Source organism: Phascolarctos cinereus, unplaced genomic scaffold (assembly GCF_003287225.1).
Source record: "Phascolarctos cinereus isolate Bilbo 61053 unplaced genomic scaffold, phaCin_HiC Scaffold_5;HRSCAF=322, whole genome shotgun sequence".
In the NCBI taxonomy this organism is placed as follows: Eukaryota; Metazoa; Chordata; class Mammalia; order Diprotodontia; family Phascolarctidae; genus Phascolarctos; species Phascolarctos cinereus.
Window position 1 is genome coordinate 93,268,286 of NW_027555958.1, and position 27,853 is coordinate 93,296,138.

The 27,853-nt window shown below is 39.4% G+C and overlaps 1 protein-coding gene across 1 annotated transcript in view; it reads right to left on the reverse strand.

Moving 5' to 3' along the window:
• The window catches only part of SYTL3 (synaptotagmin like 3), a 93,725-nt gene that overhangs the window by 29,294 nt on the left and 36,578 nt on the right, over positions 1 to 27,853 (reverse strand). Inside the window, exons 4-7 of the mRNA XM_020986706.2 lie at positions 26,543 to 26,607; positions 9,312 to 9,363; positions 7,751 to 7,817; positions 5,949 to 6,021 (exon numbers count right to left, since the gene is read on the reverse strand). Coding sequence (XP_020842365.1) covers positions 5,949 to 6,021; positions 7,751 to 7,817; positions 9,312 to 9,363; positions 26,543 to 26,607 — 257 coding nt within the window. The remainder of the gene's footprint in view (positions 1 to 5,948; positions 6,022 to 7,750; positions 7,818 to 9,311; positions 9,364 to 26,542; positions 26,608 to 27,853) is intronic.

Below are 27,853 nucleotides of genomic sequence, written 5' to 3' on the forward strand. Positions count from 1 at the left end.
TGGCAATGTAACAAATAATCAGTCTTTTCGAGAAGTTCTTTGCAAAAATAGTATAAATAAATAATATTACAGGTAATTTTTTTTAACGTGGGAGTACTAAATGAGACCAACGGTATCTTTATGACAAATTCTGAGTCACAATCTGCGAACTACTATTTAGTAACTGCCTGAAACAAAAGGGAAGAAAGTGAACAGAGTTTAATGGAAAAAAACCATAATTTTTCCTTGTTTCCTGTTGTCCCTGATTCACCCACCTCTGAAACTGACTGTAAGCAAATTATGTAGCTTGCCTCTCTAAGCCTCTGTTTCTCCATCTGTAAAATGGGGATAATACCCTTCCCTACTAAGAGAGGCTACATAGGGCAGCTAGGTGGAGCAGTGGGTAGAGCACTGGCCCTGGAGTCAGGAGGACCTGAGTTCAAATCCAGTCTCAGGCACTTGACACTTACTAGCTGTGTGACTTAACCCCATTGCCAAGCCCCTCGCCCCCAAAAAAGAGAGGCAACATGGCATAGTGGATAGAAGACCTTTCCTGGAGTCAAGAAGATCTTGGTTCTGTTCCTGCCTCTCAAATATTAGTTGTATGACCATGGGCAAATAATTTATCCTTTCCATGCTTTAGGCTGCCCTCTAAGACTATTACTTACTGATGAACTGTTGGTCTAAAATGAAATCACAGATCTCTGCCAAAAAACCCCCAAACCATCTACAGTACCACTCTCAGAGTTCTTGGGAGGATCAAATGAGATAATATGTATTAAATGCTTGGTAAACCTTAAAGCACAATAGAAATATCGACTGTTCATTGTTGTATTATTATTATAATTAGGGTCTCAAAGGCAACCTTAAATGATCATCAAGCCTGTCTGCCTACCTTCATAATCATTTATACAACATTTGACTGAATACCAATTCACCCAATATTTAATGAATACTCTTCTCTGCCTAGTAATGATTCAGACAGGACCAGCAGATAACAGTCTATCTCATCAAGAAAAGGACATTCTGCCACGTGCTCCAGTAAGCCATTGCAACATTTCCCTTATACATTAGTGCTTTCAGGCTCTGGCAGCCCTCTTCCACACCCTGCTCTAAAGTACCTGTTAGAAATTTGTCTTATCTTAGGGTGACTTTCAATTTGAGAAGGGAAGGACTTGAGCTTTCATTTCTAAGCCCTGCTCCAATATTGTTTTCAACCCAGTGGTTTTGTCTAGCCCCTAATCCTCTGGTTTTTAACATTGATTTCATCTGAAGGAAAAAGCCTACCTAAACAATGGAGAGGGAGAAGGCGAAAATAACTGAGGGACCAGACCTATGACTGAGTAGAGGTAACTCCCAGGTGAAGATACTCCCTCCACTTCTCTGCAACTTCTGAACAACTGATGCTACAACAATTTTGACATATGGTCCTGGTTAAGTCCATGGTCTATCAATAGGGATGAATTAGAATGAGGAGAGGGAAGAGCAGGCTATTTCTGAAGCAATCAAGAGTTTCCATTCTATTCTCCTCCTTTTCCAAGAAGGGCAATCAAATGGAAACTCTTCTGGAGATTTACCACTATTTAAAAAAAAAACCACCTAGATTTCCTCAAGAAATACTTCACTATTTTGCTTATAGTGAGTCAAAAGTACTTGGAACTAGGAAGATCACAGAGTCCTATAGGTGATGGTGCCAAGTGGCTCTGAGAAAGCCTTAGTGATAATGGGTTTTACCAAAGTGGATCACTCTTTCCTCAAGTGAGAGGACGCTGCCCTCTGATGGACACACCGAACTCAGTCTCCTTCTTTCTCTGTCCTTCCAGTCACACTCACTGTTGTTCCCCCTTATTCTCCTTTTTGTCTTTCCACCACATACCTACACTTCCACCTGCACCGAAACAAAAGTCTCATCTGCTCCCTATAACACTACTGGAAAACTTTTAGTATCAAAGAAGAAACAGATTAGAAAATATAGAAAAGCTTAGTAATGACAAATTGGCTACTGACCAAATGGATGAATGCATTTCCCATACACCAAATAACGTATATTCGAGGTTTATCACATAATTTCCTTAAAGGTTGGTAATTTAAAGATTATTACCCCTCTCTACGGAGGAAGAAGAAAGTACAGAGATACAGGGAGTAGTGGAGCAAGTGCTGGGGCTAGAGACAAAAAGACCTGGGTTCAAATCCCCATCCCCTTAGACACTTACTAGCTGTGTGATACTCTATGTGCCTCAGTTTCCTTATCTATAAAATGAGGAGGGGTGGATTGATCATCTTAAAGGTCCTTTCAATCTCTAAATCTATGATGCTATGATTTCCCCCCCAGGGTTACACAGCTAATTAAGTATCAAAGCAGGGACTCTTGAGAATCTTCTGCTTCTAAGCTTACCACACTGCCTTTCTATGAATGTGAATTAGTCATTGCCTTTTAGACTACAGACTAACCCAGGCATGATAAGATGTAAGAACTGGAAGGAAGCTGAGATGTTACATCGTCCACTTCCATTATTTGTACAGATGGTAAAACTGGCCTAAAGAGGGACCTGAATTACCCAAAGTCATACAGCTAATGAATGATAGGGCCAGGGAATGTGTATTGAGATCAACAATAAATATCCCTGGCTTCACAGTGAATGTCTTAGACACAAAAGCCCTTAAAGCCTGGAAAACATTTGCTCCTTTGTTCCTTCTTCCTTTCCCTGCTATGACCCCTGCTGGACTGAGGCCACAGTGACCTAAATAATTCCTAACTGGTGCCTCCTAGCTTCATACACTCTCAGGATTAGATCTGGAAGGGCCCTGGGAGACATCAGCTATGACCATATTGTTTAACTAGTGAGGGACTGACAATAGATCACGTTTCTGTTTTCAAACCTTTCATGACGGTGAATAAAATATTACTGAACCTCTCACAACACTTCTTGGGTATTGGCCATGCTCCCCACTGCATTTTCAATTTAGAGATTTTAAAATACAGGGAGAATATATGTATGTATGTATGTATATATGTTTATGTAGGCACACACATGTATGTACACATGTGTGTATATACGAGTGGATGCTTGCACAATGAGCATAAAAAGATCTTTGATCAAAGCTAGAAGGTCAGAGGTCATCCAATCCAATCCCCTCATTTTACAGATGGAGAATCAGAAACCAAGAGATAGGAAATGACTTGTCTTAGGTCATACAGTGGCAGATCTGGGATTTGAATTCAGGTCTTATGACTCACAGTTTTAGAGCTAGAAAGGATCTTAGTAAGAGTCCAGGGGTTCTTAATTTGGGATTCTTGAATTTAGGAGTTTTGGCTTTTTAAAAAAAATCCTGATACCTGTATTTCAATATAACTGGTTTCCTTTGTAATCCCATATATTTTAAGTATTTTAAATGCATTTTTCTGTAATGGGGTCCACAGGCTTTACCAGACTGCCAAAGGGATCCGTGATACAAAAATCCAGATATAATCCAACACTCGCATTTTACAGATGAGGAAACTGACACCTAGATATGTAGTCACTGGTCATATAGGCAGTAAGTAGCACAGGTAGATTGGAACATAGGTCTTTCTGGTTCCAAGCCCAGCTCTCCATCTACTCATCACTAGCTTCAAGAATAATGCTTCCTTCCACTCTACCATGATGTCTCTGGATCAGGTTAGGAGTTTAAAATCTGTTTCTATGTCTAATCATACGTGTATGTACCTGGGTATTTTAGGATATCTGTTTGCATATGCTTATGAAAAAATCAAAACAAAAGATCCCTCTGCCTCTGTGTGTGTGTGTGTGTGTGTGTGTGTGTGTGTGTGTGTGTGTGTGTTTCTACGGCTCAGGATGAGTAGAAGAACCACAGGGGAGCTGGATTTGCTGAAATGTTCAGTGTGAGCTGTGTAGGGAAGCTGTAAGCTACTAGAAGGGGCAGTAGAAGGTTCCAGATCAAGAGCTGAAAGAGTTATCTAGTCCAGCTCCCTTCTTTTTTTTTTTTTACTGATGAGAAAATTGAAACTCAAGGAGACTGAGTTTCTTTCCCACAGCCATACAGATGGTAAGCATCAGAAGCAATATTTGAACCCAGGTCCCATCTTTGGGGACTGTACCCTTTTCACTATACCACCCATTGGTGGTAAAGAAGGTGCCTGAATGGAAGAGAAAGGACCAGATTAACCACCCATTGGTGGTAAAGAAGGTGCTTGAATGGAAGAGAAAGGACCAGATTAATGAAGCTTTCGCTTTTGGGGGGCCTGAAAATCTACCTGCCAGGATGCTGTATACACACAGTTGTTGTTTGTCCTTCATTTTCAAAGAGGACCAATCATCAAGAGGTGATATCTTGACTTGCCCGTCAATTAGCTTAAAGTGAGGCAGAGTTGTACAAAGTCGTTAGCCTTACTCTGTCTTCCAGAGTGTGGAGACTGACAAAGAGCCAGGCAAAGCAAGCATTTTTTAAAACCATTTAACCCCTTCTAGCAAGTAAACAAAGCAAAAGATTTCTCCTTCCCCTCTTAATATTAAGGAAATGTACTGTTTCAGGACATAATACTTATGTCTGCCCATCAGAATAACTGGGTTTGGTTCAAATTCTGTTTATGAGCCAGAGGAAGCATGGATTGTTAGGAAGGAAGATGGCTAATTAAAGATGATCCCAGAGCCTAGATACGAACTGCACTGGAAGGCTCCATGTGGAGCTATAGAAAACAGGTTACTAAGAAGGACCTAAGAAACACAAAGCCTCTGACTAGGTAAATATGAGCTCTGCGGACCTAATCTGGGCTTATCCTCAGGGAAGGCAAAAGATGTGGGCCAACTGTCAAATTTCCATCGCAAGCAGCTACACCTCAGAAATTGGAAAGCACTACGAATCAGGGCTAAGTGGGTTGTTTGTTCATTGTCTAGCTCTAGGCTTATGAACAGGATGGAGAAAATGTTCAAAGTGTGTCACGGGCACATTTTTTATTTTCCCCCAAAGAGCCAGTTATTAAACGTGTACCAGCACATCCCTGGATATAGGGGGATGCTCAGAGAGGTTTATATTTTAAGACAAATGGGCAGGGGGAAAAATAGACTAGCCCAGAAGGTGGTGAGATGTTATAAGGATAATCTGGCAAGCACTCTTTGTTTGCAACCTGCGTAAGCACTGCCAAAAGCAACTTTTCTGAGCCAAGGAGGAAGCAAGGCTAGGGAAACAATGGAGAAAAATCAAACAAAATAGTGAGTCACAGGACATCTGAAGGCTTCTATTTTTGTATTCAAGTATCAAATAAGTTCAATTGGGCAGGCTTCTTGTTTTGTTTTGCACTTGTAACAGTCTAAAATAACTCACACAAAATCCAAATGAACCATAGAATCTGCTGCCAAGTGGTTTCCTCGAACCTTGATAGAGTTGAAGGGCTGTTATAATGTCTTGGGGAGAGGGATGGAAAGGGTGGGGCAGCAGAGACTCTAAATGAGTCAAATCAGTTTAAAGCAGGATTTTGGGGGGCACGAAGACAAAACAACCCAATGCTTTGGTTAGGATAACTAGTCTGATGCACCTACTAAAATGGAGCATGGACGAATCCACAGCCCGGCTTCCCTTGGCAGCTAGCTTTGGTATATGTAAGCCCCTTGAGAGCAATGGGGGCTGTTTCATTTTTTGTCTCTGTCTCTAGCACATAGTATGGACTTAATAATGGCTTGTTGATTGACAATTTGATGGGGAAAGTGCCAGTGGCTGCTCAGCAGAGAGGGAGGCCCCATCATATGGGAATGATCCTGAATGTTTCTACTCAATAAAATGTAATCTTCTGGAGAGGACAGACTGCTCTGTTCCTTTGGGGTTGTTGTTGTTTTTTTTCTCATCACCTTGCACAAAGAAGGTACAAAGGCGGCACTTGATAAATGCTTGTTGAGGTCCTTATCAACTCGTCACTGATTGGTGATCTTGCTTAGGCCTATCAAGAATAAGTCAAGGGGCATTCATTCACTTACTTTTTATGTGTGTGGTAAGAGAGAGAAACAAATTTTCCATCGATTTATTAAATCCTTTAAGCTGACCAAGTTCCTGTATTAAAACAGAGAGAGTAAGAGTTATGCCTGGCCCAAAAGCCTCTAAATCCCCAACTTAAAAGCACAGAGGCATATATGTGTGTGTGTGTTTGTGTGTGTGTATGAAAACTAGTACATTGCTTTACAGAAGTATAAGAGCCTTATCCTCCACTATCTATTAATACCGGCATTACAAGAGGGTGACTTTGTCAATCGTTTAGAAAGAGAGCAAGCAGTATAAATAGTGAGTCCTTAGAAAAAAAAAAGAGCCGACTTTTCATTGGCCCAGAGGTTGTTCCCCCACCCAATTGTGTCCCCTCCTTCCTCTCCTACAGCCCTGCCTTCTTCTCCTCTCCCCAGCTTTCCCACACTGCTATGGAAAACAGCAGTGTTGTGGGGTAAAGACTACAGGGGAGCCTGGATAACCAGGCTGGTGCCACTGAATGTTTTCTCCTCACACAAAAGAAATAGTAAAGGAAGGGGGAAAAGTACAAAAAAAATTAGATCATTTTTCCTCTAAAGGCTCACCTTTATAGAGGAATGATACAAGAGAACTTAAAAGCTTGAGGAAAGAAGGGAACATTTGTATCCCAGCTTGAAATTCGCCATCAGAATGCACAGATTCATTTGTTTCCCTCTTTCCATGTTTCCTATTATGCCCACCTACGTATAGATTTCATATACCTACTCACACCCAAGTGCATAGATGTAACTTTCTGCGAATGTACCAGCACATAGGTACATACACACATTTCATGGACATATATTCCCATTCCCAAACAGATATGGTTACAGGACACATACATTCCTACACTGATATACAGAAGACTATGGCTGTAAGTAGCGTGAGGCAACAGAAACTTGTACCAAGGTGCCAAAATTTAAAACGTACTGCATTTCTGCAATGGAGAAACAGCAGAGTTTACCGCCTAGTTAGCAAGAATAAATAAACTAGGAAGCTACCAGATGTTATGTACTTCCTCCACTGATGGACATACTTCATCCACATGTGAACTCTCCTAGGGCTCCCTATACCCTTCCTACCTCAGCAGTGGCCTTGTGGTGTCCTTGAGGTTTTTCCACTGCAACCCCAACTGAACTGAGGGTTCGGCCATATTGTCTGGCACAGAGAAGATACTTGAGAACTTGTTAACTGATCAATTGATTTTGTGCTGCTTACTTTGTGCCCAAAAAATTAACCAGTGCCAGCTGTGCATAAGACATAAATTCATAGAATGTTAGAGCTTGAAGGAACCTTGGCCATTATATAATCCAGCTCTTCCCTCACTGCTCACTCACCTTACAGGTGATTACAATGTAGTCTAAAGGTGGACACTCAGACATATACCACCACATCAGATGCACACATTAAACAGGGCAGGTACAAAGATCTGTGACCAAATGTATGAAATGAAAGGGAAAGAGCCTGACTGAATAGGTCAGTAAAAAAAGGTCATGAGATTGGTCAGTCATGGGACCTCAGGATGCTAGCAGAAGCCCAAACTTGAGGAATAGCAATGCTACGTAAGAAAATTAAGGTAAACTGAGAGATAATGATACCTTGATTAAATTTGTGGCATTACGAAACATGCTAAACTATGTCTTTAGAAGCTGCATATTCTTCTGACTAAGATCAATATAAGTGAGGACCCTTTTCTAGGTCCCTCAGAAATGCTGTCCTCATCCGCTTCCTCTTTCTCTGTCTCCTTCCCCACAGAAACAGATAGTGCAAACAGATACATTACCCCAGTGTTGGATCCATAATGGCTCTCACTGACAGGTGGTGGAGTGGGAGGAACCACAGAAATTTTGCTGTAGGCAAGGAAATACACAGAAGTAAGAAACCAAATACAAAATCAAGGTAAGGAGGGAGGGTATGGGGAAAAGGTCAAAATACACTATCAGAATATCATGAAAAACTCAGCTTTCTCTACTTTTCTTTGAGTTTTATGCTCTCCAAAGCCTGGAAGTACTTTAGTCTCATTCTAGATCAAGTCCAATAATTCACCATAATTAATATCACCATAGGCACTCTATAGAGAAAGGGAGTTTTTCACCCTCCAACATGTATTTCACATCTTTAACCATATACTAGAACCAATTAGGCATCTTGAGATAAAACTATAAGGCTTCAGAGTAGAATTGCTAGCAGAGCTCTTTCTCCTCAGCCATACTAGCCATGGGCAGCTTTCTGAGTCTGAGCCTTTGCTGAGGAGATGTCATTCAGAAAATGGCCTCAGAGTTTGGGAGGGAAGGGGTCGAAAAATAGCGTCAACTAAAAAGGGACTAAATGCTCAGACACCACTTACTAGGAGAAGTCGAAGAAAACGAAGTAGAAAAATCCTACTAATGGTAAGTCTAAGCCCAAGCCAAGCAATTTTTGTTCATGGGAAAATCACAGTAAAGCTTGACTCAAGTCAAATGCAGTAACAAGTGGGGCTGATTGCCAGCTTCAGGAAAGCTAAGTTTCCAAGCATTTACACAAAAGGGAAAATAGAGAAGACCAGTTTGCTATATAATTTTTCTCCATTGCTGTTGTTTTAGTTCTACTTGGACCAGAATTTAAGACTGCCTCAAAGGACCAAACTACATCAACACAGTATATTTGAACATAACAGAAATAGGATGAAAAATTGTTTTCCAAATAAAATGATAATGTGTGATTTTAATTATTATATTTAAAGCTCATTTGTACAGACAGTAGAAATTATAGTAAAATATGGTAAAACTGTTTAAAATTATATTAAAAATTATCAACTGAGACAATCGGTGTATCTGGACCTTCTTTAATGTGTGACATGAATGAGAATTTACTATCATGCGTCTGCATCATTCAATACTCCCATATCGTTAAATTTCAGGGAAATTTGCCAGACCCAACATATAGTAGGCACTTAAATGCTTGTTAAGTGATTTGTTGATTGTGTGCTGCTTGCCTTAGGTACAAAAACACCTAGTGACATCTCTGCATAGGACCACAGATAGACTCTTAGAATGTCAGAGCTTTAAGGAACCTCAGCCATCTATAGTCCAACCCTCTCCCATCCATTTTACAGATCATTAAATTTCAGGGAAATTTCATACAAAGAAAATACTTAGCTTGAAAAAAGTCTACTATAGAATTTTCAATAAGAACACATAGGAAACTAGGTTTGAATCTTTTTTCAAACACCTCAGCATAAAGAATTTGAAATTCAAAGCTCTGACATATAGAAATCAAGAAGTTTAAAAGTTCTTTTCTGATGTCCTATAAGCTTCTTTGCACTTCAGTGTCCTAGGACAACTTGTCCTTTCTACCATACTAACCTCAGTTTCTGATAAGATTTCAAGAGCTTTGCACCAGCTGTTTCATGTTTGCCTGAGAAAAGATAGAGAATAGAGGTCATTTATTAGCGTGGACATAATTTGGAAGATGCAGATACAGGAAGTCATAAATTAAAAATTATTATTTTCCTAATACTGATTCTAATGATTAAAAGTCAAGTAGAATCAGATCAAAAGGACATCTTTCAACTCTAATTGCTGGGAGCAGGAAAAGCAAACTTTATCTGAGGTTAGGTTAGGACAGCTCTTTGTAGGAGACAGTGGTTCTCAAACTCTTTGGTCTCAGGACCCTTTTACACTTCGAAAAATTGTTGAAGACCTTAGGAAGTTTTTGTTTACGTGGCAATATCCATTGATATTTACTGTGTTAGAAATTTATACACCTTAGTACTAATATGAAAATTGTTTTGACCTCTTGGATTCACTGAAATGATCTCAGGGACAGGCAAGATCTCATTCCACCTCTGAAACTTCATTTCATTATCTGATGCATCTCATTCTAAAAATATCCTCATTGAATGAATAATTTTAAAAGCATTTATTAAGCACCTACCGTGTGCCAAGCACTATACTAAATTCTGAGGGTACAAATACAAAAGGAAAGCCAGTCCTAACCTTCGAGGAGCTTATATTCTAATGGGGAATTCACATTTAGAGGAGTGGTGCCTAGGGAGGGGTATTTTGTTTTAGAAAGTGGTAAATGGAGTTATAAGAGAATAATTGACATGCTCATCACAGAAATTTTTTTTTCAAAGAATAGTATTTTGTTCAGTCATTTCACTCATGTCTGACTCTTTGTGACTCCATTTGGGCTTTTCTTAGAAAAGATGCTGAAGCAGTTTGCCACTTCCTTGTCCAGCTTATTTTACAGATGAGGAAACTGAGGCAAACCGGGGTAAGTGATTTGCCCGGGGTCACACAGCTAGTAAATGTCTACGGCCAGATTTGAACTCAGGAAGAAGAGTCTTCCTAACTTCAGGCCTGGCACTCTATCCACTGAGCCACCTAGCTGCCCTAAAGAATAACTAACCATACATATTTTTAGTTTAAAAGCAACCTAGTATAAGTGGATAATAGTCTGGTCTTCAGATCAGGAAGACCTGGCTTCACCTGTGGCCTCTAATATATACTGGGCAAGTAACTCAATATGGCAGGGATCCACTCGATTCTTTGAATTATATAGTTGAGTAGCCAATATGCATCAGCAGAGAGATTTTCCACTCCAGGAGTTCCCTTCATGGATGAAATCACATGATCCAACTTTGCTGACTGCCCTCTCTAGTTTTGTTTTTGTTTTTTGAGAAAGAGGATTTTTGTTTTTATTTTTGTAAAGGTTGTGGGACAAGAGGAGTGGGGGAAGAAAGAAACTTTCTGCCAGGGATCATGGAAATCGAGTTTGTGAACAGAATCTGCAGGTCTGCACTGTCACTCCTGGAGGAGTCATCCAGGAGAATACTTTCTCATCTTAAATGGAATTTGCTCAGGTGGGCTGAGCACTGATGTCAAAATGCCTGCATATTGAAAACCTTACTGACATGCATTAAAGGTCAGAATTTTAATTCAGATTTCCTTTTCCTGGGGCAAGCATATTTCTCAAGATCCTTCTCATTGTGCTCACCCCACCTCCAAAAAAAAAATGTATCAGTATTGAACTAAAGGTGCCAAGTCTCATTTCCTGTGAGATCAGTCCAGGACCTAGACAATGTTTGACCAATAGTAACGACTAAATAAATGTTTGTTTCTTTGCATTGAATTGAATTTACATCCTGCACAGTTAGAAGGAAATAATCTGCTCCATATTTGAGCAGCAGATATCCTTTTCAGGTGACCTATGCCATGAATGACAAGGATCTTGAAACCAAGCCGAGCATGTCCTTTGCAAGGTTGGCAGACAAGAATTGGTTGCCAGTAGAAATGAGCACATCAAATTCCAGTGGTTAGAATCTATAAAGCAATAACTCCCAGTTTGACTGAGAGACCTAAGACTTAATAATAATAGCAAATTTTGTATAGGTTTTAAGATTCTCGAAGTACTTTGCATATATTACCTCATTTGATCCTCATAATAACCCTATGAGGTAGATGCAGTTACCTCTATTTTACAGATGAGGAAAGTGAAGCAGAGAGATTATGACTTGCCCAGTCAATAGTGTCAGAGGAAGGATTTGAACCCAGGTCTTCCGGAGTCCTAAATCAACACTATTTGCTACAGGGTCCTCTCTCTTTGTAGCTATCACATTAAGTTTCTTGAGAATTTTACAAGCACTACTTACAAGTTCTTCTGCAAGGAGAGGGACAAGAGAGGCCAGGGCATGAAGTCCCTAAATGTCACACATCTACCTGCACTGAAGCAATTTTCAGAGTGATTATAACTCTGCTGAGTTATGTACATAGAAGTAACCATCACCAAAAAAAAAAAAAGAGTAACCATGTACATAGAAGTAATCAAAATCAAGAAGAGAAGAAAAAAATCCTTTGAGGATACAGTGAAGCACACAGTTCATTTCAATAAAGCCACCACTTCTTTCAGTGTAACTGACTGACTGCTGGGAAAACAACAGCAGTAAATACACCAAGCAACAAACAGTATTTATTAAGTGTCTATTACATCGCCAGGCACAGTGTGCTAAGTGCTTGGGATACGTTGACCAAAGTGAAACAATTCTGTCTTTCAAATTGGGAGAGACTACTTGTATGTGCAGGGAGGTCTCTATAAAATAGATACAAGGTAATTTGGGGAGAGGAGCAGGCACTTTTAGCTGAGGAGCCCGAGAAAGACTCCAGGAGAAGATGGGATTGGTGGTGAGTGTAGAAGCAGCATGGTATTGCAAAAACAAAAAGGGGGTGGAGCTGGATTTGGTCAAGTCAATAAGCATTTATTAAGCACCTACTATGTCCTAGGTACTATGCTAAGTTCCGGGAATACCAAGGCAAAAGACAGTCCCTGAATTCACAGCCTAATAGAGGAGACATTGTACAGACAACTCTGTGCAAACAAGATGTAACAGGATAAATTGGGAATAGGAAGGAAAGAGGAAAAACATTAGCATTAAGGGGATTGAGAAAGGCTTCTTGCAGGAGGTGGGATTTTAGCTGGGTCCTGAAGGAAACCAGGGAAGCCAGAAGCTAGAGATGAGGAGGGAGGGCATTCAAGGCATGGGAGACATCCAGTACCCTGAGTCTGGAGATGGAGTGTCTCATGTAAGGAACATCCAGGAAGTCACAGCCGCTGGACCGTGGAGTATGTGGAGGAGCATCAGGTATAAGTAAATGTGGAAAGAAGGGGACAGGTTCTGAAGGACTTAAAAAGGCTCAGTTTAAGGGGACCTGGATTCAATTCCTGGGTGTACTACTTAATAATTGTGTGACATTAGGCAAGTAAGAACAGTTTCCTTATCTGTAAAATTCAAGGGTTGGACTACCTAGTCTCTATCACCCCTTCAAGTCTAAATCTGTGATTCTGTGAAAGAAGCTTGAGACTCTTAGAGGCAGAGTTAAGGGATACTTCTATTACAGGAAATCATTGAGAACGTTTCATCCCTTTCTCAATCAAAGTCTCCAGGACAGCCATGAGCCCAGGAATAGTGACAGAAGCTCAAAGAAAGAAAGGCCACACTTAAAAAAATTAACTTCATGAGTTCACAGGATGGAAAGGATGGTTAGCAAATTTTTAGCCAAACCTGCTCATTGGTTATCAATAGCAAACGTACAAATGTAAGCCTGGATACCACTATGCTGATCAAAACAGGAAGTATGTGTTTCTATTTGAACTGTCACACTGATAATGATAATGACTGACAAAAATAATAATATACTTTAAGCATGAATTCCTGTAGCTGAGATTTAGTACTTCCTGTCCCTGGGAGACAGCCTGTGCAATAATAACATAGGGACAGAAATTACACAGATCACAATGTAGTAAAAGTTCTTGCTTACTGGTATAGTAGGGGGGAAAAAGGTGTGTATATTATGGTCAGTGGAAATAAATTTGAATCCTAGCTCTGACACTTGCTTCCTGTAAGACTTTGGGCAGTCATTAAACTTTTACAGGCTTCAGTTTCCCCATCTGTAAAATGAAAGAACTGGATTAGATTAGCATTGAAGTCTCAGCTCTGAATCGATGATGCTATGATCTAGGGATCACAGCCTTTGCCATGGAAAAGCTTGATGCAGTTGAGTAGGAAAGGTGATGAACAGGTTCCAGATTTCACCATATAATAGTGACCTAGTAAATCATTAACATCCCACATACTTAAATGTATCTGTATCCTACTGAGGCATAATGTCTTCTACTTAATAACTAGTTAATTTGCTTCTTTCAATATCCTCAATACTTCAGGAAACAAGTAATTTGCATTAGAAATAATGTCCTTATATAAGTATGTTAGGTAGGGGCCCTTGAATTAAGAACACACTGACTCCAGAAAGTCCCCCCCAAATTAGTCAAGGGACCAGAACTCCTAATAAGCTATAAGAGAAAAAGATCCAAAACAGACCTTTATAATAATAGTTACACTTCTCTGAAAGGATTGTTGTTGTTCCAATCATGTCTGACTCTTTGTGACCCCATTTGGAGTTTTCTTGGCAAAGATACTGGAGTTATTTGCCATTTCCTTCTCCAGCTCATTTTACAGATGAGGAAACTGAGGCAAACAGGGTTTAGTGACTTGCCCAGAGTCACACAGCTGGTAAGTGTTTGAGGCTGGATTTGAACTCAAGTCTTCCTGATTCTGGGCCTGGCACTTTATCCACTGTGCCACCTAATTTCCCTCTAAAATGATAGGCACTCCTATATTCTTTGTTGGTAGTAGGGAGATGTTTCCAAACAGTCACAATACATTTCCAGCTAAACCATAGGGAGTTTTATGAAAGGGGTACAATGACAATAAATAGAGCTCTGAATTCACAGTTAGAAAGATCTGGGTTTCAGTCCCTCTCCTGATATTTGCTAACCATGGCACATTGGGCAAACCTCTCTGAGCATCAATTTCATATGATCATTGATCTAGAAGGAATCTCAGAGGCCATTTAGTCCAACCCCTTCATTTCATAGACAAAACTAGAGAGGTGAAGTGATTTGCTTAAGGTCTCGTCGTAGAAAGCATCAAAGGCAAAATTTAAAGCTTAGTCCTTGGACTCCAGTGTCAATGTTCTTTCTCCTGTAACATGCTACTTCTCTTTCCTCATCTGTAAAATGGGAGGTATCAATAATGCCACCCCCCTCACAGGGCTCTTTTGAGGGTCGAACAAGATCATGTAAACCTTAAAGCACTCTATAAAGACCTAAGTGGCACAGTGGCTAGAGTGCTGGACTTGGAGTCTGGACGACCTGAGTTCAAACTAGATAGTTACTGGATGTGTGGCCCTCAGCAACTTAACCTCTATCTGCTTCAGTTTCCTCATCTGTAAAATGGGTATAATAATAGCACCTACCTCCTAGGGTTGTTGTGAGGATAAAATGAAATGTTTGTAAAGCATTTTGCAAACCTCAAAGCACTATATAAATGCTAGCTATTTTTATTAAATGCTAGCTATAATTATTAGCTATTTTTTAAAAACCACAAAAACCTGAAATTCAAGTTCTTTCCAGAAAACCAAGGACAAGTCAGAAAAACCAAGGGAATGAATGGATTTTCTGTTCAATTTCTCTATTTACATTCAGAAAGACTGCATACACAAGTACATTTTGGAAAATGGAATATACAAGTACTTGTACATACAAGTAAATTTTATAGTACATGCTCTTAGAATATTGCCCTAAGTCCCAATTTGCATTGGCATACTGAACCCCTGGAGCTCAGCTTGCAGCTTTTCCCCCTCAGAGTTTTAGGAGTAACCCTGAGAAGTTGGGGGTGGTTTTTGGTATCATCTCTCATAAACCCCCACCAGTGTGCCTCTTACATTGATCATCAGTTGATATAAATTAGCCAGCCAATTTTAATTAGCTTTTAGAAATGGGCCTTTACTAAGATGTTCTAGTAAGAGCAATTAGTATAAAACATCCCTCAGAGGCACAGTCTACCATAACTATATACAGAATTCAAGGGAAAGTTGACTCATTTTAAGTACAGGTAGTAAAAGGACCAGTTCCCAGTTGCCAGAAATCTTTCCTCTCTTAATGAGGTCCTCATGAATCTTTTCTTAGGTATGATGTGGCTTTCTGTGGGATCCTAATAGAATTCTGAGGCTTCATTTCCTCAATGGAACTATTTGTTTTCAGTTCCTAATAGAGATGCTACCATTATCCATTACTATTCTGGGGGTATTACTAAGATACTGATTGGAAGTCAAATATTTTCCAATCTTGAAAGTTCACAAAGTCATCTTCTAGTCAAACAGAGTAGTAGACAGAGGCACAGAGGCCCTCTCCCACACAGAGACCTCCCAACAACTCCTACTTAGGGGCTTGGCTTGAACTGTTTCTATCACTGGGCTGGTCAGATATTTGAATGCCTGGATTCCAAAATGACTTGCTATTTTATCCAAGACCCATCCAAGTCAGGGTATGACTGAGTTTCTTTATCCAATCCCAATACATAGTCTGTGTATCATCATTTCATTTTACCCAATGGTTTTTACTTCTTTCCAATTGCTCAAGTCCTTTTCATACCTGTTTTAATGTCTTTGACTCTCTGAATGATTCCATAGAGGTAGTGTTGGGGAAATTTATTGCCTTAGTCAATTCCAATCCTTACACTTTTTTTTATATATTGAACAGGGCATGAGTTGGGGGAAGGGGTAGTTTTTGCATGAGTGGTATTCCCAGCTATACTTCTTTTCAAAGAATGACTAGATGTATGGAGCAGGATGGATAGAGGATGCTATGATTCTATCACAATAATGGGAGCGGGGGAGGGGAAGTGATATTGTTTTATATCCTCCTACTAAACTATTAACTATTAACTTTATGCCATTGTTTCCCCAGTGAGAATATGAAGATAATACAGTCTAACTTGCTTGCTTAGATGGCTTCCAAGGGATGTGATGAAAGGATTAGTATTAGTAAATAGCCACTGTGAAAGAGCTTGAGTTACTAAGAAAAAAGGCATTATGTAAATATATGACACAATACATGGGCAAAGCAAACCTATAACCCAAAGCTGAGAAGCAAGAATTTCTCCTTAGTGGTTCTTTTTCGATCTTCTTAAGACTTTACAGTTTTATACAGCCAGGATCCCTGGCTGGCATAGCCTCACAGAAAGCAAAATACAAGTATTGTTATCTCCTGTGAACTATAAAGGGAAGGGTGGATGGAGAGCCATTAAATGTGGGTTCAAATCCTTGCTTTTCTCTTTGTTAATCTGTAACCCCAAGCAACTTGACTTACCTCTCTCTTGACCTCAGTTTGTGTGACTCTGAGACGCTTAATTTGGAGAATAGATTGAAGAGTATTTAAAGACATTTGAGCAGCATGAATAAAAAGTGCTATAGAATAGGCCTTTTACTACATACATATATATGTGTTTATGAGTGTGTGTGTGTGTGTGTATGTACATTTATGTGTGTGTAACACAGTGCTGGCCCTGAAGTCAGGAACACCTGAGTTCAAAATCCAGCCTCAGATACTTACTAGCTATGTGACCATGGGCAAGTCACTCAAACCTGTTTGCCTCAGTTTCCTCATTATAAAATGAACTGGAGAAGGAAATGGTAAATCCAGTATCTTTGCCCAAAAAAACCTAAACAGGGTCGTGAAGCATCAAACACAACTGAAAAACTACTAAACAACAACATAGAGGGAAAACTGAGGCCAGAGAACATCAGTGATTCACTTCAGGTCATATAACAGGTCAGTATTAAAACTGAAGTTCTCTTGACTTTTGACTTCCTGCTCTACCTGAAGGACTCAGATAACTATATTCGGTCTAATCAGTGCCAGTGATCATGGATCCAGGTCCAACTCAGGGATTGTAGTGGAATGACCCACATTCAGACTCCGTCTTAGAAGTCTACTATGTCACTGGAACTAAAGTCAAAGCAAGAGTATGGGCACCACATGCAATACCTATAACTACACCAATCCCAGTACATCATCACTGGCAATGATCATTTAGGGTCTGCCTGTGTCAGTGTAAGTTATGTCACTCACAAATTTCAGACATCTCTCTGCTTTACCTAGTTGGGCACAGCTGAAGGCAGGATAGTCAGGAACTGGAGGCCTCTCCAGTCTCAGTCTGGGTCTCAGTCTGAGAGTAGGTAAAAGGACTGTAACACCTTTGATCTTCCATATTCTAATGGCTATTGATATTTGACCTGGATTGTACCATATGTCATAGCTCTCCAAAATCATAAAGAAGTCTTCCCTAAGTCCCATTTATTTGCTTTCCCTGTCCCTGAGTTTCTTCATTTGCACAATGCAGACAACATATGTGTTATTGAGAGGTATGAGTCTCTGTACCCTCAGATGCCAAAGATGTTCCTTTTTCCCAGATTCCTCAATTTATTGAGGAATTCCTCCTTATGGCAACATAAGGCAAAGTCATAGAGACCAGAAAATGGAAGGCACGTTTGGGTATCTGTGAACCAGTTTGTGGAGAGGGTAGATCAGTTCTTAACCTTTTTAAAGTAATAGATCCTTTTGGTAGTTGGCAGAGTCTATCAACCCTTCTCAGAATAACGTTGTTGTTTTTTTTTAATTCACAAAATAAAATACATAGAATTACTAAAAAAATCAATGATATTGAAATGGTTGTCAAATTACATATTTTTTTAAAAATCACAGAGGTGAGAACCAGAGGTTAAGAACCTATAGAGTAGGGGCAGTGGATAGAGCACCGGCCCTGAGGTCAGGAGGACCTGAGTTCAAATCTGACCTCAGACCAAACACTCAACATTTGCTAGCTGTGGGACCCTGGGCAAGTCACTTAACCCCAATTGCCTAAAAAAAAAAAAAAGAACCTATAGAGTATATAAGAAAGAGTAATACAAAGTAAGCCTGAAAAAATAGGTTTAGTGTAAGATTACGGAGAGCCATGAATATCAGATAAAGAAGCTTGAAATTTCAGCATGTGAAATTTACTTGGAAGGGAAGATTTCATAAGATCCTATGGTTCATTCAATTCAATGCATATTTATTGAGTACCTGCTCTGCAAACAATCTTGGGATTGGGGTATTTTAGTTGAACATAAATTCAAAGTGAACCAACAGTAGGATGATAGGATCAAAATAGATACTGTAATCTTAGGCTATATTAATAGCAGTGTGGCATCCAGAACAAGGCAGAGGATAGCTTTATTTTATTAGGGCTGGATGTCACATTTTAGGAGATCTATTGATACTCCAGAGCTAATCCAGAGGAGGGAAACCAGAAAGGTAAGAAGCCTTGAGTCCATGTAATATGAAAAATAGTAAAGGAATAGGGGATGTTTGATTTTGGAGAATGGAACATTTAAGGGGCACAGTTAATGTCAAGTCAAGGTCACTAGCATTTATTTAGTGCTGGCTGTAGACTAGAAAGTGTGTTAATCATGGAGGAAACAAAGAAAGATGAAAATATTTCCTGCCATCAATCAGCTTACAATCTAATGGGGGAGAAAACATGCAAACAACCATGAAAAAACAAAATGTATAGAAGATAAATTGGAGATAATCTCAGAGAGACGGCATTAGCATTAAGGGGAACCAGGAAAGAGTTCTTGCAGAAGGTAGGATTTTAAGCTAAGACCTGAAGGAAGATAGGAAGCCAGAAAGACAGAGACAAGGGGAGAGAGAGAATTCTAAGCATTGGAGGACAGCCAATGAAAGTTCATGCAGTTGGAAGATAGAGTGTCTTGTGTAAGAAAAACAAAAAAGCCAGTCACTAGACCATGGAAGATATGGAAGTAAGTAGTTTAAGAAGATGGGAGTTGTAGGAAGAGGCCAGGTTATGTAGGGCTTTAAAAGCCAAAGAGAGGATTTTATATTTGATCTTGGAGGTAAAAGGGAGTCACTGGAGTTCACTGAAGGTAAGGGAGGAGGGAGAGGTGACATGATCAGGCCTGTGTGTTAGTGAGATCAATTTGATATCTGAATGGAGAATAGGCAGGAGTGAGGAGAGACTTGAGGCAGGGAGGCCAACTAGCAGACTAGGTCTATGTGAGAGATGATGAGGGCTTGGACTAGTGTTGGCATCAGAGGAATGGGGATGTATATGAGAGACATTGTGAAGGTAAAATCAACATGACTTGGCAATAGTTTGAATACAGGGAAATGAAAAAAAGTAATGAATCAAGGATGACACCAAGGTTGTGAGCCTTAGTGAATGGAGGATAGTGGAGACCTCAAAAGGAATAGGAGAGTTAGGAGAGAAGAAGATTTTGGGGGAAAGATAACAAGTTCAGTTTGGGATATATTGAGTTTAAGATGTCTACAGGACGCTCAGTTCAAGATGTCTAATAGGCAGTTGGAGAAGCGAGATTGGAGGTCAGGAGAGAGGTTACTGGACAAACTGAGGATCAATAAATCTGAGGATCATCTGCATAAAATAATAATTGAATCCATGAGACCTGAAGAGATTATCAAATGAAATAGAATAGAGAGAGAAGAGGACCAAGGACAGAGCCTTGGGGGGAACACCTGGGTATATTTCCAACAAAAGAGACTGAGAAGGAAAGGTCAGATGGGAGAAAAGCCAGAAGACAGCAGTGTAGGGGAAACCAAAAGAGAAGAGAGAATCAAGAAAAGGATGGACAGTGTCAAGGGTTGCAGAGAGATCAAGAAGAATGAAGATTGGGAAAAGGCCACTGGTAACTTGAGAGCAAGCAGTTATGGTATTCAGACTGTTTTAAGAAATGTTATACTGAACAGATTTCATGGACAATGCATGAGCTCATGATTTCCTAGGCAAGCTTGTGTCAAGGATGGGACAATATCTTGTGTCTTCTTTCCTTTGGTATAGTGAGATCTTGACAGGCAGCTGCCATCTTCCCCACTGCCCTCCACCGCCACCGCTGCCACCACCACCACCACCACACCACCACCACCACCACCACCACCACCACCTGTGCACATGAGCAGTGGGAGAGCAGCTTTGGTACATTTGTAGTGGCAACAGTGGTGATAGAAGAGGTAGGAACAGAGAAGATAAAAAGGGAACAGTCAGGAAGGGAAAGAGAGAAGAGAGAGAGATAAGAGAAGGAGAGAGAAAAGAGAGAAAGTAAAAGAGAGGGAGATAAAGGAAGAGAGAAGCATCAAGAAGGGAGAAAGAAAGGGAGAGAAGGAGTGAGAAGGAAAGAGAGACAGAGAGAAAGAGAGGGAGACAGAAAGAAAGACACAGAGAGAGAGAGCACTAAAAGAAAAAGGCCACTTGACATTCATTAGACTCTATTCAGCAGAGGAGAAAGCTTGAGTTCAGGTCACATTAGAGGGATGGCACACTCTGGCCTCCAAGATAAGAGAGGATGAATGGCATGATTGCTTCAGCCATGAGCTTCCTTTTGTAGAAGTCAAATTAATAATAATGTATTCACTATCACTCTGGCACACAGTTGCTCTTAACCAGCTCCTCTACCATTAAACATGAATCTTCTGCCTAGCTGCAGGTCAGAAGAATTATATTTTGCCCTGTAATTTTGCTGCTCACATCCTGTCACAGCAGACATTCTTCGGAATGGCTCATCAAGGGTCCACTCTTTCTTTCTCTCCCCTCACTGAACTTACATCATGTGGATTTTTGGATTTGTTTTTGTTTTGCTTTAAAGTCCCTGGGAACACTCAGGTGCAGACACAAAATTCAGGGCTTGTTTCTGACTACCTAGGGTTTCAGTATGACAGGCAGCACAGTGAGGGGATCAAAGCTTGTCTGTGAGTCAGCAAGAGCAGCGTTCAAATCCTTCCTCTGATTCATATTGGCTGTAAGATCCTGAGCAAATTGCTTAACCTGAGCGTCTAGTTCATCAATAAACACGATGAGTATGACAATGTCAGCACTTAATCTATTACTATATTGATTTTTATTTTGACTGATTGATTGATATTGAACAATTCCTAATAATCCCTTAAGGGTCAAAATAAACTAGCTAAGATCAATATTATTTTTCAAATAAATACAATATTTTTCACACAAAAACAAAATACAATAATTGTCCTAGCTAGGTATTGAGTGGATCATAGCTATGGCTAACTGGTGGTTATCTTAATAGATTACCTCCCTAAATTATTTTATTTCTCCAATAAACAGCAATTTAATGAAGGTTAAAAGCAATATTTTCCATTTAAACAAAAAACCCTAAATAACATATTACTGACATGGTGGAAAGAGTTAAAATGAAAGCTAAAATGCCTGGATTTAAGGCTCAACTCTGCCATTTACCCACTCTTTGATCCTGGGCAAAATACTTTACCCTTTTAATATCTCAGTTTCTACATATGGAAGAATAGAAATAATAATCCTCCCCACCACTCATAATGAAAAATACCATCCACCTCCAGAGAGAGAACTGGTGTCATCTGAATACAGACCAAAGCATATTATTTTTCATTTTTATTTGTTCGAGTTTTCTTGTACAAAATTACTAATATGAAAATGTTTTACTTGATTGCACAGGTATAACCTATATTAGATTGCTTACTAATCTAATATAGGTGGAGGGCAGGGGAGAGAAGGAGAGATAGAATCTGGAACTGAAAACTTAAAAAAAAACAACAATAAATGTTAAAAATTGTTTTTACATGTAATTGGGGAAAAAATAAAATATTATTTTTAAAAATCCTTCCCATTTCACAGCATCAAGAGCAATGTGCTTTGTAAATTCATAAAATACTATATGAGCTATTAATATTAAAAGCGATCTCAATTTCCTGCTTTGTAAGCTCGAACTAAGAAGTTGCAAAATGTCACAGTTGCAAAATAGTAGTAAAATCATCCGCATTGCACAAGTTAGCCAGAAGAGGTCGCTAACTCAATAATGTAAGCAGAATGCCTGAAGACTAACATTTTGTTTCAGTTACAGAATGCCCTTTATTAGTTATTTGGGGATTTCCAATTCAATTATGCAATGTTTTGGGATCTCTACATCATGGAAATAATAATTTCAAATCAACAAAATGAGTTGAAATATGAACTTGCCGAAAATAAAACTGGGTGTTGAAAGAATTCCAATGTATGTTTATGATGTAGCATTTCAGCTGAATTTAATTAACATTTATTAAGCTTCTACCATGTATGAGGCTCTGTGCTAGGTAAGAAGGATACAAAGCCCGAAATGAAAATTAGTCCTTGCCCTCAAGGACTTTATATTTTACAGACGTAGGCAACGTGCAAACAGACCATTAAACATAGGAGAATTTGAAGAAGACAGGCAGCTAGCAGGCCTGAAGTCAGAAATCCCTGAGTTCAAATCCCACCTCAGAAATTTACTGGGTGTGTGACCCTGGGCAAATCAGTTAACTCCGTGTCAGTTCCTCATCTGTAAAATGAGCTGGAGAAGGAAATGGCAAACCACTCCAGTATCTTTGCCAAGGAAACCCTAAGTAGGATCACAGAGTGGGCAGGACTGAAAAATGACTGAATAACAACAATGTGAGGAACAGGTCAGTGCTAACAGCTCTCATCAACAATGATGAAGTAAGCTTTGTTGTTTTTTTCTTTTAGCTTGTCTTTCAAAATTGTTATTAGAAAAGGTGTCATAGTAAACACTGTTTCAGTTGAAGCTTAGGGCCCGAAGCATTCAAAAGATCAATTGATTGACAGAGGACCGGTAGGACATGTAATGTCCTAAAAAAAAAAAACAGGAAAAGAAAATTCAAAGACCTCTTGAGTAGACCTATGTAGCTCCTGCAATACTAAAATAAGGTGGGGACCTTTTTGTTTGTTTTTTTTTCTCGGTTATCTTGACAGGAATATGAAGTTTAGTGCCTGCTCTTATACTGAGTGCAGTTTTAGCATTGGGGTTTTTTTTTGACTTGGCTATATTTTCCCCATCTTTTATTCATCCTCACAGGTTCTGGTGGCATACATTACCTCCTCCATCCCTCAGGGACAAGAAGTTCCAAGATTAAGGAGCAAACTTTCCAACTTGTTTCACCTGAAGTAAGTCCTCAAGATAACTTAGAGGAAATCTTAAGCAACCATGGCAAAGAAAAGTCTACAGAAAATTTGGTTAAAAATAAAAGTCTTTCAGACCTGGAGGTTCTTTGAACTCAACAGTGATACTGAACTAGACATCCAGAAAATAGCTCAATTTATGATAACTTTGATTGTACTTTTTAATGGAGGATTCATCAAGACTTGGTAAAAATGAAAAGTTCCTTTTCATAGCCTACAGGTTTTCTTGTTTAGAAAATTAGGCATAAGAATGGCAGCCAAGTAGCCATGAAAAACAGAATTTAGAAATATCTTCTTTCAGAGGTTTACATTTGGCTCCACACCAGTTTCATTTTGGGCTCATTGGGCAGCTCAGGCCAGAAAGTGTCTCTATTAGAGAGAACCAAGAGAACTTAGTAATAAATCTCATAAATCTCATGCTGACATTTTTTTCCTGAAAGAGGCTACAAAAGATGAAAAATTTCTTTTGCTGGAAAGCTTGTATTAGCTTGTATCATCCAGGGAACCAATCTTTGTGGAGAAGGGGCCTACCATCCTCACCACCACCACCACTACCACCACCATCAGTGACTGCCACTAGCAGATAGGGCACTGCCCCAGATCACCAGCCTTCCTTTCAACCTGCTCTTCTCTCAGCCATCATCCAAAGAAGCAACCCTTGTGGAGATGCAACCTGTCAACTCTCCCTACAGGTGTTAGAGGCCCCACCTTTTTAGCAGCTGAAGCTACTACAGACCTAGAAAATAAAGTTCTCATCACCAAAGTCCTTAGCACTCTCAACATCAGAAATAGATCTGATTTTATCAATAGAATCAGCAGATTTTTAATTGTAGGGAACAAGTATTTATTAGACACCTACTATACGCAGCACTGTGCCAAGTGCTTTACAAATATTATCTCATTTGATCCTCACAATAGGTTTTATCATTTTACAGGTGAGGAGACTGAGGCAGATAGATTAAGTGATTTGGCCAGAATCGAAGAGGTAGTGTTTGAGGCCAGCTGTGAACTCAGTCAGGATTTCCTGACTCTAGGCCCTGTGTTCTATGCACTGAGCCATCTAGCTACCTCCAACAGCCAAATAGTTTGGGGGATTGTTTTTTGTTTCCAACCCAAATCTCCAATTTTCTTATTTGTATCTTGAACTGTTCCACTCCCTCTAAATGAGAAGAGTCCTGCACACTTTGGCTTCCTGGTCTGCTGCCTCTCTTATCAGAAGTCACAGAGGATCACTGCTACAGATATTACCGCTCCAAGCAAATGTGCTGGAGATCATCATTGTTGAAGGAAGGCTGGCTGAACTTTGTCATTTTGATAGAAATGTATGCAAGTGTTCTCCTGTCTGTTTAGGTCTGCCCTTATCTCATTGTTCACATCCTCTACTATAACAATTTTACAAGTCCATGTACAGTCTGTGATCTAGAGCATCAGGCACAGGCAAAGTTTGCCAGTTTAGTGGCACATTTAAAGGTATACTTTAACTTAGCTATTCTGATCAAGACAATGATCCAAGACATTTCCAAAGGACCCATGATGACAAATGCTATCCTCCTCCAGTGAGAGAAATGATAAACTCTGAATGTGGATTGAAGCACACTTTTTACTTTATTTTTCTCGAGGTGTGTGTGTGTGTGTTTTCTTTTGCAACATGGCTAATATGGAAATATGTTTTATATGACTTCACGTGTATAATAGATAAGTTGCTTATCTCAAAGGATGGGAAAGAGGCTGAAGGGAGAGAATTTAGAACTCAAAACCCCCCTTTTTTAATGAATGTTAATTGTTGTTTGTTGTTGTTGTTGAGGCAATTGAGATTAAGTGACTTGCCCAGAGTCACACAGCTATTAAGCGTTATGTGTCAGAGGCCAGATTTGAACTTAGGTCCTCCTGACTCCAGGACCAGTGCTCTATCCACTGAGCCACCTAGCTGCCCCTGTTAAGTTTTTTAAAATGTAATTTGGAAATATTTTATTAAATAAAAAAATATTTTTAATTGAATTAAATTTTTAAAGAGTATACTTTATAAGAAAAGCACAGTACACACAGTAAAGTAACACATATTTCCATCCACACCCATAGTCCTTATGAATTCATAAGTACCATTTCATCTTATTATTCCATTGTACATAACAGGCACTCAGAAGAACTAGGTTGGAATTCCAACTTTATTCTGTGTAGTTTGGAAAGAGAGCAGATCCACAGGGCTCTGATACTTACTCATTGGACGACTGGAGAAATAGTTACTTTATTTCTCTAACCCTCCGTTTCTTCATCCATAACATGGGGATAAAAACACTTTAATTAGTTCACAAAATTGTTGTGAAGGCCAAATGAGATTTTTATATACATATATGTATGCATATGTTATATAAAGCATTTTGTAAACCTATTATTGTTACTTGTTGAATGAATGACTCACAATTCTTCATGTTTATTATAGTTACTCGACAAACATTTGATGAGCAATTGTAGTTTACAAGTTCATGTGGGGATGCTGAGATGAATAAGATCCACCACCTGTCTTCAGAAAGCTTACAATTCAACAGGAGAGAAAGACATACATATGTGTGTGTGTGTGTGTGTGTGTGTGTAATTACAACAAAAAGCTGTTTTTGATAAGGAGGCAACAGGGAACAGCTAGATTTAGAGTCAGAGGTTTTGTTGTTGTTCAGTCATTTTCAGTTGTTTCTGACTTTTTGTGACTCTATTTGGGGTTTTCTTGGCAAAGGTATTGGCATGGTTTGCCATTTTCTTCTCCAGATCATTTTTACAGATGAGGAAACTGAGGCAGACAGGGTTAAGTGACTTGACCAGGGTCACACAGCTAGTAAATATCTGAGGCCACATTTGAACTCAGGTCTTCCAGACTCCAGGCCCAGCATTCTATCCACTGCACCGCTGCACCACCTAGCTGCCCTATGGAGTCAGAGGACTTGCATTCAAATCCTAGCTCTGCCACTTACAACCTGGAAGAAGAAATTACATAAAGCAAAGGTGTGGAGGCAGGAAAGCTCATTGTATATGAGATGAGAGCCATTCAGCTTGCCTTGAACACTGGATATGACATGCTAACCACTGCAAAGGCTTTAAATTCTAAATATCTTTATCTCTTCTTATATAAGCTAAATATTATTTAAAGCTATTATTATACAGTTTTATTTTGATTAAAAACAAAATTATGTCACTTACTTTCAGCTGGAAATTTCTTGGCTCGTTCCTCAAAGAACCACTCTCCAGTTTTTATTTTTACATCTCTGAAAAACAAATGAAAAGGCAAACCTCAGGGAAAAGAGATGTGAAAAACATAAATGTTCTGCACGTTGCAAGGAGAATCCCAGATGAGGGAACCAAGGTACAGGGAAATTAGCTCACACAATAACAGACAATCTACGTCACTCCTAACCCCTTGTTTATTGTTCATTTCCCCAAGCTGTGCTATCTCTAGATTCATTAACTAATACATGCATTATTGCAAGCTAATAGTTATTAATTAATCTATGCATATTATCAAAGGTGGGGTTGGTTGAGTAAATCTATCAAATTACCCCATCCTACCCAAAAGTCATGCTATGTTCTGGTAACTTAGCCATGTAAGAACCCATTTTGATTGAATCAAATCAATGGAAGGCATTCCAAACAAGTGTGAAAAGAAGGGCATAATCTGACTCAGGCCTTAGATTCTGGTAGGTAGTATCCCATGGGCTAAAATCCCACAGGAAATGCCAGCCAGACTAGGAAACATGGAGAGTTGCCCCATGTCTGAAGATACAAAAGAAAAACCATTTTAATGAGAAAGAAAGAAAAAAGAGTAATTGTTTAAAAATAAAAAGATGTAGCTGCACAGAGGACTTCCCAACCAATTTAGATAAGAAAAAAAAATGCACAGAATATGGGTACAAGGATAAGTAACAGAGAATGAATACAAAAATGCAAAAAGCCCCTGTGGGGATAGTGTCATTAATACTTCAATTCAAACTGGGTGGGAGCTAGTAAGGAACCCGAAGGTCAATAAAATATTCTTTAAATTTTTGCACTTTTGTTTTTAGCTATAGTGAGGATCAAAGAGGGATAGCACCACTGATGAAGGTGGATGGGAAAACAATAAGCAATAACGCAGACAAAGATAGAGCTGCTCCATTTTTATTCTGCTTCTGTTTTCTCTGCCAAGGAGATGGATATTTGGCTTGAAAGGAAGAGGACAACAACAGCTAAAAGAAAGTTGATACCTGAGATGAGAGAGAAGCTAGCAAGAGAACATCTTGTGCCCCACAATGGATTCAAGTCACCTGGCCATGAGGATTAATCTTAGGATAAGGAATGAAGGTGGCAGATGTGAGGCAGTGCTGAGCCACTGTTAGTGATCTTGGAAAGATTGTGGAGAACCAGAGGGGCCACAGGAATAAGAAAATAATAGCAAGAATTGTCCCAGTTTTCAAAAAAGGGAGTAAAGCCAGTAAGCTTGGCTTTAATTCCTGGGAAAATTCTAGAATTTAGGATTCT